The sequence below is a fragment of the Vigna radiata genome, chromosome 10, assembly GCF_000741045.1.
Source record: "Vigna radiata var. radiata cultivar VC1973A chromosome 10, Vradiata_ver6, whole genome shotgun sequence".
In the NCBI taxonomy this organism is placed as follows: Eukaryota; Viridiplantae; Streptophyta; class Magnoliopsida; order Fabales; family Fabaceae; genus Vigna; species Vigna radiata.
The window spans coordinates 7338143-7349454 of NC_028360.1; the positions used below are offsets into that span (position 1 = coordinate 7338143).

At 34.3% G+C, this 11312-nt stretch overlaps 1 protein-coding gene across 2 annotated transcripts; it reads right to left on the minus strand.

The window, feature by feature from the left end:
- Nucleotides 1-508: 508 nt before the first annotated feature.
- Nucleotides 509-2942, minus strand: LOC106775558. Of its 2 annotated transcripts, none has more exons than XM_022787287.1 (2): nt 2300-2942; nt 509-1367 (listed from the first exon to the last, which is right to left on the minus strand). In XM_022787287.1, the coding sequence occupies exons 1-2, from the start codon at nt 2793-2795 to the stop codon at nt 1030-1032; spliced, it is 834 nt and encodes a 277-aa protein (XP_022643008.1). In that variant the 5' UTR covers nt 2796-2942; the 3' UTR covers nt 509-1029. The 2 variants fall into 2 exon arrangements, with proteins under 2 accessions (XP_022643008.1, XP_014518188.1); XM_014662702.2 differs by having other exon boundaries at nt 2282-2942.
- Between the last annotated feature and the right edge of the window lie 8370 nt (nt 2943-11312).

An 11312-nucleotide genomic window follows, 5' to 3' on the forward strand; every position in this document is an offset into this window, starting at 1 on the left:
ACACTTTCAATGTTATTTTTTTATTTTTAGTTTATTTAATTGTTTTGTAAATATTTTTTTTGGATGTTTTGTAAATATAATTTTATTTTTAATTAACAATATTTAGTTTTGGATATGTTTATAATTGTGTTCATTTATTATGTTGTTTAATTTTTTAGTTATACTTTATCTAATAAATTAATTTTTGACAAAAATGACAAGAGTTCGATAAGAAAGTTCTTCATAAGAGGACGAAGTTATGAAAAAACCTATAGCATCAAGTTAAAAAACTATGTCAAGGAAGAGGAGTATCAAGATATTCCTCAAATAGATGAGAAAATTGATGGATTTATAGGAAAGATCAAGTTAATCTCCTACGAAAAAAATTAAATAAATTAGGATCATACGATGAAAGAATTCAACCATTTGTGTTAAATTCCGATTTGATGTCTCTCATAAACATTTCATAAGACTACACAAATAAAAGTTTATTTTTGGCATTCGATGAAAGATGACACTTCAACCATCTTCTTGCAAGTGACCGGTGACTTTAGATAATGTATCATCATTGATACACCTCCTAGTTTTAGGACAGTTCTGTAATGTCAAGGGGTTGGAGTTTGAAAAAATTCGATCAACCATTGTCAAACTTCTATACATTGATAGTAAGAAGGTTGGTGCTGAGATAAAAAAAAACAGTCCGAAAGTCAAACTGAACTAGCCAATGTGGTTGTAGCCAATGTGGTTGTACCCACTGTGGTGTTGGGTTTTCCATTGGGATTCATTCTGCATTTGTTCTAAGCACTTTTCGCCCTCTTATTCATTCTCTCTGGAACATGTTATTTCGTATACTTCTATATTACCATTATTCAACACCATGCAAAACATATTCAATTTTATAACTTTAAACAACTACTCTAATGATAACTTTATCGACCAAAAAATTTCCCACATATACCACAAGAAAAACCCGAACATCACCACGCACTTCTCCCTTTTCCCACCCTCAATTATGTGATCTATATTACCCTACATCTATGTTCTACCTCTTTACCTTTGTAACGAATTCAATCTAAGACTTGTTGCATCTGTTCTAGTTTTCTTATTCTTTGGAAGAGGTAGACTATCCATATCAAATGGACTAGAAGAACTAGAACTGGAACTAGAAGAGGAATCATCACTATCTAAGCCCTTCAAGACATTCGCATCCAATTTGGGCGAAGAAACAAATTTCCTTTTCAGATTCCCAATGCTTGCAGTCAATCCTGTCAGAAGATTTTTCTGGAATGCTGCTGCTGAACTTTGATGGTCATTACCAGTCTCTTTCTTGTCCAATGTTGCTTCATCTTCATCACTTCCTATAGTAATAACATCTATTTTCCCCGCTTCTGGTATAACAGAGAGATATGTTAGTTCTACACAATAGTATATTAATCAACAAAAAAACACCTTATGCAGAAGCTTAGAAAATGAAGTGCAGTATAACATTAAAAATTTGGCAGTATTTATAGAAAATTCAGCATTTGGATCCACGAGTAATTGAAGATCAACTTATTTTACAGAATATATTCTTGAGTGAACAATTAAATAATATTTCAATATTAGAGGTAGTATTCCTTACCATTCAAGTGACATTAATTCGTCTGATGGGAGGGTTTTCTCAAGTTTTAAGTGATTGACGATGATGATCTATACTTCCATCAAATTTGGATAAAAATATGGTAGGAAATCCAACAAACTTGATTTGATAAGAAATTGTTTGGTTTATACGACACAAACAATCCAGCTCTACAAGAACAGAGAAATAAAGGTAACAGACTCAAAAGTAAAACCACAACAGTTGCAGGTTCTAACATCAAGTTCTCAAAGTTCTTAGAAAATGTAAAACCACAATTTCAGTAATCAAACCATGAGAACAACATCTGAAAGAGAAAATATGCACAATCCTCTTTGACATAATAATGAATCTTTGTTTTTCCACACTCATTTCATATGGCCATATATTCATAGAAGGATGACATGAACAAGAGGAATGAACTACTGATAAGATGATTACGAAAATGACCACCAAGTAGGACCGGAATTCACTAAAGATATAAACTGAAGATAAACCAGTCAATAGCTGGAGCATTGACCAAGCTAGGTAAAGTAATGGCCAACAGTTACAAAGAGAATTTAATGCCCCATTACTTCAAAAACCAAATTGAGACTATATTCCTCTTTTATCTCAACAAACATTCAAATAACCACAATCACATAGCCAAATTAGGAAGAAAAAAAAGCACGAAAAAAATATTAATACCTGAAGCACCTAAACTACCATCGTTTGTCTTCAAAGACACAGAGCCACTGATTCCAACCACTTCCTTCTTCTGCTCACAAACATTCCTCTCCTTCTCACTCTCCAACGCAGCAACCCTTCTCTCCTTTTCTCCCAAAGCTCCAACCTTTCCACCTTTCACTTCACCACCACCATCAACATTGCATTTTTCCCTCTCCACAACAATCTCACAATCCAAACCAAACCCATTATCACTCCTCACCACCTTCTCCTGCCTCAGCTTCTCCAGTTCCAACTCCGCATTGATCCTCCCCAACCTCTCAATAGCCATTTTTTCTCTCAGGAACCCAATTTCTCTCTCCTTCTCGTCGAGCTCTGCCTCCAGCCTCTCCTCCCGCGCCAATAGCACCTTCTCGACTCGGTCAAAGTCGCTAGTCAGGAACGAGTCGCGCAACTCGGAAATCAACTCGGAGATGCTCCTTCCGTTTCGCTTCCTCAGACCCGACCCGGTTTCGGATTCCGGGTTTGGGGCCATGACGATGTGCGAAAGGTGCAAACTTTTTGGAAGAAATGGAACGTATTCTAACAGAGAAAAGTTTTTGAAAGAGTTAGAAGAAAAGGAATGGTCTTAAATTGAAGGTAAATGGGAACAGGTTTAAGTCGTATTATGCAATCTACTTCCTCCATTAATCTTGAAAAATATCCAGAAAAAAGTTTAGTTTGCCAATAAAATCATTTTACCGATCTATGTATAAAACTGTGATGATTACTTTGGATTAAATGTAATATCAAATAATTAATTTAATATTAAATTATAGATTTTGAGGACTAATTTAATATTAAAATATGAAGTTTATAAATCAATTTATAGTTTCTTTTCATACATTTAACAACTAAATTAGATTTTTTTTAAGTGGTCACTGGTTACACATTACCAAATGAATATTCATTCATTACTTCTATTAAATGTTTACTTTTAAATACTCCTATCTTAAGTTTCTTATTTGGATGAAAAGAGAAAGTTAATAAAAGTATATCAATCACAAAACAAAAGAGTAAAATGAATATTTGAGCAAAAACTTCTTTTATTTTAAATTGGAAAATGCTAATTCAATTTGAAGATTTGTATCCTTGTCTTTTCCTCTAACCCCTTCAAATTATAAGGATTTATTTGTATACAAAAATATTAAACGAAAAACCAAAGTCATAATTTACAAATACTTTATTACTTAGGAATAAAGTTTCACTAATCTATTAAGTATTTGTAGTATTTTCTAATTAAAATGAAAACTTTTACAGCTTACGTGATAAAACTTACGTTAAAAATCCATACTAACTTTGAATCATATTGTGATAATTTTCATTAAGATTTAATTTAATTTTTACCATTTTTAAAATAATTTTACGATAAAAAATAATATAGATTCTTAATTTAAGTGAAAAAAAAAATTAACTATGAATCAAATTTATATTTTAAATTATTTTAGTTATAATACATTGTTGCTGAATAGAAACATTTTTATGCTAAATTAATTAAATTTAACAAAAAAAAGTTAATTAAAACAGTTAAATAACATTTACTTGTAATTTACCAAATAATTAGTTTTTTTTTTGTTTTATGAATAATTATTTATGAGTAAAATTTTACAATATATTCAAATTAATATTTGTATCAAGATTTTAAATTTAAATTTAAATAAGTGATAATTGTAATAACCTAGAAAAGTACACTAATAGAAAAGATAAATGGATTTAAAATAGTGACATGAGCATTTCACTTTAAACAAACTTATAAAATATAAAACTTCAGAAAAGTTATGTTCACTTGCTTAAACCCACTTTATCTCTCTAAGAATCGTACTCTCTACTTTCCTCTGCCTTCTTTCTACCACTTTGTCTCACTAGGTTAGTGTATTTCCGATCAGGTGGTGCCCCAACAACCGCAACGTAGAGGGCTCCATAACTGATCAAATAGTTTCTTTGTTCTAGCCGGGTAAGCTGTCTTACTTTTTCCTCCGTTGTTTTGGGACCTAGGGCACACTGTTCTACTGATTTCATGCAATTAGAAACGTCCTTCTTCTAAATTTTTGTTAAGTTCTAGCTCTAAGAGTTGTTTTCATCACCAATGTGGTGGTTGTAAGGTGTTGTTTAGGTTTTTGTTGAGATAGGCACTATTGAGTCATTCTGTGAGCTGGGTTGTTCAACCCTAAGGTAAGGGGAGTTAGGTTTTAGCTTTTAATTTGGTTGCATGATGTGTGAAAATAGTAAACCTTACACTGATATGTTGTTTGATTCATTTTTCTGAGTTTAATAAGTGGAATGATGTGAACATGAATGTATGTTTTGTGAAAATGTGTTGTGATGCCATGAACAGAAAGGTTAAGGTGTCTCTTTGCTGAAACTGGTTCTATTGTAAGTGCTTGGGATGAAGAATCTGTGTAATGTTGATTAGATGGAAATTGTAAATGTTTTAGTAGTGTTTTAGGTTAGTCTAGACGAAGTGGGATAATGACTTTTAGCAATTGGGGTCTTGAGTGCAGTTGTGCTGTTTAGGTAGTGCAAACAGGTCAAATGTGACTTGTTAAGAGCATCAAAATGGTCAAAAACGTGTTACAAGTGGTAAAACTGGATTTGAGTCTCTAAGTTGAAGATTTTGGGGTTTTAGAATAGGGAGTGAGCCTTAATCACTTTAGAATCACTATAGGAATGTTTAAAATCAGTTAGACAAGTTTAATTAGGTCCACATTACGAATTAGAAGTCTTGGAAATTGGGGGAAAGGCCTAGAAGTGGTAGGAGGGTGTGTAAGTGCATAATTCTGCAGAACTTGCATTCTACAGATTATGCAGTCTCGCTATGCGAATTGTCTCGTATAGCGAGACCCTATAGAGAGGGCTCTATGTCTAAGTCATTCGCTGTACGAGCTGGTGCGTTGTGCAAATGATTGGAGGGTTCTGCTCTCTATTTGATGATTCACATAGCGAATCTATTCACTATGCGACTGGGAGAAGTCTAGGGTCACTGTCATTTAATTCGAAAGGCGAATTTGGGCGCATAACGAGTCGTTTCAGGGGGTTGGTCTCTATTTGGGCTCTCGCATAACGACCTGGGTGCGCTTTGCGAGAGACCTGAGGTCTGGCACCTCAACGAGTTAATTCGCATAGCGAATTAGTGTGCGCTGTGCGAGATACTCCTGTCTCACCTTACGAATAAGGTGCGTTGTGCGAATCCCTTGAGTCCAGATTTCTCTTTTGCTCTTGTTTTGGTTGAATTAAGTGTGTGTAATGATTGAAATGCATAGTGTGATGGTAGTAATGTTATTACATTGAAAGTATGTGATTGTGTGAGGCATGTTTGATGGTTGAACGTAACAAGTGTGTTTCATGGACGTAATTCCATGATCCTCAAGGAGAGGATCCATGGTGGTGCCCTTTTAGTGTGTTTTGGAATGATTTGTATGGAAGCTCAGTCTTGGGAGTTATCTTGGAACTACAATGGTCAATCATTCTCAAGTAGAGAGGATTGAACCATGTCGTGAGTAGTAGCTGGAGGTCTTAGTCTTGGAAGCTCTTAGTATGCTCCAAGGTGCGTACAGATTAACCTCGTGAGTGTGGTAGGGTGAAACCCATTGGTAACGGCTTTGCAAAGCAGTAAAAGCCACCACGAGTGCATAACCCACCATAGCTCGACAATCATTCTAGTTCGGACGAGTCAAGTTAAAAGTGCAACAAGTCATGTTTGTGTAGTCTAGTATATCTGCTTTAAGTGGCATATTGTGTGTGATTGAGATAACATGATTTCTGTATACCTAGCTCACCTTTGCTTATGTGTTTGTGCCTTGTTTGTGTTGTGTTTTCTTTTGCAATGATCATTCACTTGGATGTGAGCAGAGGGCGTTAAGGTACCCCTGGAGCAGGAATTGGAGGGAGATGATGCTGCAACCTAGCCTCCTTAGAATTTTTTAGTTATTTTATGTTTTTTTGAAATACTCTTTATGTTTAAGTTTTAATTTGAGTCATCTTGGGATGACTGTAATCCTATACTTTATTTGTCATTCTGCTTCCAACTGTTCTATTATATTAAAATGTGAACTTCTAGATTATATTATATTTTATATATAATTGGGATGTCACAATAATTTACATACTCATAAAATATTTACAAGGTTATATACATAATGTACGTATTTAGGGATGGAGGTTTGTAACCTTTCTTACTTTTTTTATTTATAAGAGAAAAAAATAGAAAAACAAAATGATAAATGTCCTATACATGGTATAAAGAGGAAGACACCTTGATCATTATTAGCAGATGATATTGAATGTTCATAATAGTAATATTAGCTTAAGAAACATAAATTAGGTCAAGTAACAAGGGAGTAAGGTAATTTATAATAGGTTGAGAAATCTTAAAACAAGATACACCTATAAATTTTAGACCTATAAAAAACAAAAGTTCATACAAGTATTATAAATAGTCATTATTTGTAAGGTATGTTTGCAGATTCAATTACTATAGTATTTATTATCTACAGCGTACGTTAACTTGAGTCTAAGAGTAATTTTGCAAATTTATAAAACACCTAAGGTAGGCAACTCCTCTAATATAAAGGGAGGAAGAATAGAAGTAGTCCTCGAAGGACTAAACAACACTTTAATTGAATAATCACTTCGTTTCACCTTTCAAAATCTCCAATAACAAAGCTTTTATTATCAGCCTTAATTTGGCCAAAGACGTAAAGATTATAAGATTATATACAAAAGCGACTCACATGTTATCTGACATCTAACTAGAAAATTTGAAGTACGAGAATCATTAAAATTCTAGCAGTTTGAAAGAGAGAAGTTGCAACACATCCCAAGAACCAAGAATTCCATAGTTATATACTGTTAAAATTGAGTAGCACAAAGTAGAAGAATCACTATAGAACAATACTATGATAGATATTGCATCCCCTCTATTGAAACACAATCTTGTATAGCAAGAAAGCTCTTGATTACTCCTTCCATATGATTGTTCAGTAGATATTATCATTTATTCCAATGAATTGATTTAGAGTAGGTTTGAATGTAAGTTAAATTTATCGACTTGGAAAGAAAATCCAATATAACTTTAAAGCGAAATGATATTTCAACACCGGAATTTGACACCATTTTGACACTAGCCAGGTGTCAAAATGTGATTGGGTCTGTTTAAATTAAAAAATGATATGATTTGAAATCTGATGGAAGGGCAAAGTTGGAAGTGAAAGTGTTTTATTTTCAGTTTCGCGGTTTCCTTTCAATTTCTCCAGCCTTGCCCTCTGGTTTTGATGAAACAGGTCCTCTCTTTCGCGCTCTCCTCTCCCTCTCCTCTCGCCCAAATCGACCATTGCTCTGTCGCCCAAATCGATCATTTCTCGTTTCGCTGATGTCTTGGTGTGGGTCTCGTGTGGGTGTCGTCTCGCGAAGACCTTTGGCTTGGGTTCATCAGTGGTGGTGTCTTTTGTTGTAGTGGTGATTTTTTTGGTGGTGTGTAGCNGCAANGTTTATTTTGGTAAGTGGTTTGTCGCTTTCATGTTCTTTTGTGCTTCGTGCTCCATTAACTTCTTTTTCATTCGCAAACTCTAACGATGTTGTCGTCAATGTTGTTTTCGCGCAGGTTGAATGGCATCCCCAAAACTAAGTGTGACATTCAATGTAAATTTTGTGTTTTTTTTGGCACGGGTTATGTATTGGTTTAATGTATTTGTGATTTTTTTGAAATTATTTGTAGTGGCGCCTTCGTGTATCGATGCAATCGGCAACCGTTATTGAAATGAATAGTTTATTGAAAAACTCTCATTTGGAGCGCATTAGGATGACACCTTTTAAATGGTGCGTACATATTCTAAAACCTGTGGAAGTGAATTTGAAATTGTTGAAGTGTATGGTTAAAAGGTGGGTTGGCAATGATGTGAGTTTTAGGGTGAGTCAACAAGTTGTTCCNTTTACTAGTTTAGATGTATATATGGCAACTGGTTTAGGAATGGGTGGTTTAGAAGTTCCTCTAGATGAGTGTGTAGTTGGATCCCTTGGTGAGATATTTAATCCGAAGACCACAACCAAACAAGATTTGATTGATAGGTTTCACCTGATTGTGAACGATGAAGAAGTAGATGTTGACGTAGTCTGTAGGTTATACATTTTAGTATGTTTAGTAACCTTTTTTTTGCCAAGGAAATCTAGATATGTCGCAAACATGCCTTGTGCTATTTTAGATGACTTAGACAGTTTGTGTTTGTATGATTGGGCGTCCTGTGTTCATAAACACCTAGTTGAAAGCTTAAATAAGTCAAAGAAGAAGATTATGTCGGGACAAATAAAGAATTCCATCAGTCTTAGTGGGAACGTGGCTTCGTTGCAGGTAACATGTTTTACTGAATATTTTTTTTCTGAAGCATTTTACAATTTGGCTAACTGTTTGCTTTTGATGATTTAAGGAATGGGCGGTGGAAAGATTTTCTCTGTACCGTCACACAAGTCACAGGAGGTTCCCACGCTTTAGATTTTGGAACCCGTTAAATGCAAAGAAGAAAACAATCAAAGAAATATTTAGGACCGGAGATGTAAGTGTTTTAAACTTTTTTTGAATTTTTTGTTTGATATATCTGAGTAATGTTGATGTCTGTTTGTGTTACAGTTAAATCTAGATTGGTATGTAAGTGAAAGGGATCGTAATAAGGCTGAAGTTCGTATTGCGTTGGGTATCGATGACATTGGGTTGTCTAAAGGTGAAGAATCAAAGNGTAATGCATCAATGATTGAGGAATCAGATGACCAAAGCACCGACACTTGCACGTGACTACAAGATGCTGATGTGATATTGAAGAAGACCAATTCTGAAATAGCGTCTTTGCAAAGCCATATATCAAGGCTAACGAAGGAGGTAATTGACCTTCGTAAATTTCTAATGCAAAACGAAGAAGCTACATTTGGTTATCCTGGAGAAGGAGTTGGTGCAGGTGACGAAGATGTCGAGTTTGGAGATGATGACCACCCTTTAGTTGTCCCTCTCCGTAGTTATGCTGGTTTTCCTAGTGCCTCCGATGTCGACGTTAATAGATTGTACCATGCAATATCTAATTGGGACACCAAGAGATTACATAGGTAATTTTGATGATCTTCATAATTTTATTGTGTTAGAGAAATGTGTGTCAATTAATAAGATTTGATTATTTTCAGAGTTGTTTGTGAGATAATGGGGGAGTTCTTGGACACATATTTTATGCGGAGTTTAGCACCGCGTGAATATGTTGATAACTTGGTAAGTTTTATGTTACATTTTTTAATGTTTAGTTATGTTGTTTTTTTGTTTATTGAAGGTTGTGAGGTGTTTTATTTCCNAGGTGGTGTTATTTGGTTCAACGATGTTGTTGNTAAACCANAGAAAGTTGAATGGTGTTGTGAAGAGGCTTATTTTNAATTCCATATATGCGGTACATATCAATTTATTTTATATGATTAGCTTTGTAGAAATAATGTGCATTGTCTTAATGCATTAGTAATTGTTCATAGGGCCATATTCTCGCTGACTATGGAAGACGACGTCCGGAATATCGAAACAAGTACTCCCTTAATAGTTACACGTCGTATATGAGATCTGATATATTTGGTCTTGCAGACATTCCGAATGCTGACTTTGTGAGTTAGTTTGTTTATTATGTAATTATAATGTTTCGCAAATGTTGATTGTTGAAGCATTGACATGGGTTTTTTGTTTGCTTATAGCTGTTTATGCCCTTTCTGCATGATCAGCACTGGTGGTGCTATGCAGTCAAAATTAGCACATTAGAGCTATATGTCATTGACTCAATGGGGAAGGGTGTAAGAAATAGGAAACGAATTGACAATTTTGTGGTATGATATGATTGTTCATTTTGTGGATCAATTTTGTTGAAGTGATTTAATGATGTGTTAATGTACCTGTTAATGATTTATTGTCTTAGGGTGAAAACATGGGGAAATTCTTTGAGATGTTGTATAATAGACCGGAGGGGAGTTTAGGTCCATTGTGCGTTAAACAAGCAAATATCCCACCCCAACCGAACCTGTAAGTTGTTTTAATAATCGTATTCAAATATTTGCCATTTTCAACATTGTTTGTTTTAATGACTGATTTATTGATAAATGGTTGTATTATTTAAGGTATGATTGTGGAGTTATGATGTTAAAATCCATGGAACTTTGGGATAGAGANGATAGATACAATGGGAAGAGCATGNCGGAGTACAATAATGTAAGTATGTGATATCATTGTTACCAATTTTGATGATATGGTCAGTTATATCTAAAGTTTACATGTATTTATTTTTAGGAGGAATTGAGTCAAATTCGGAAGAATTATGTCAATACTGGATCCTAGACAACGACAACATGAGAATATTTGATGCCTTAGACGAATATGGGTTGTTGTAGGATTTCATGGATATGTATAGATGATTAATAAATAAATTTCATATGTATTTAGATAAACAGTGAAATATGCATTCATCTGCTATTGTAATAAGTTTTGATTGTTACAGACAACGATATACGTGTAGCAATTGTAATTTGAATCCCATATGATTTATATCCAATGAATATTGCGTGCAATTTCTTTGTATTTATCTTAATTGTAAAGTAATTTCAATTGTTGATTGTATATACCTGATATTAACCAACTTAAGTTAATAGTTTTGGAAACTGTGTTCATAGTGTTAGAGATGATGTTTGACCTCTTAGTGGGGAAGGAATTTGGCATTGTTAGTAAAATTAGTAATTTAAGTGGATAAGGAAGTTGACAATGTTAGTAATTTGAAAATATGACCTGGTAATCTGTACAATCTGTACAGAAACTGAGAATGTGTACAAAAACTTAAGCACAAGGAGCCATGATTTCAAATGTAGGGGACCAAGTCTGATTTGTGTGAGTTTGGGGTCCCCAAAATCAGCTTCCCACNCCCCACCACACAACCTAAACCCAAAATCATCAAAAACCAAACCAAAAATGCCTAAAAGTGAAGATTTGACATAATGGTCCCCTGTGTACAAAAAA

What these genes read in the sequence shown, in the direction of transcription:
- LOC106775558 (XM_014662702.2), bottom strand. Translation starts at nt 2,795, where the DNA reads ATGGCCCCAAACCCGGAATCCGAAACCGGGTCGGGTCTGAGGAAGCGA. An exon ending in TGGTAGTTTAGGTGCTTCAG is followed by an intron (nt 1,368 to 2,281) that starts GTATTAATATTT and finishes CTGTTATACCAG; the next exon opens with AAGCGGGGAAAATAGATGTT.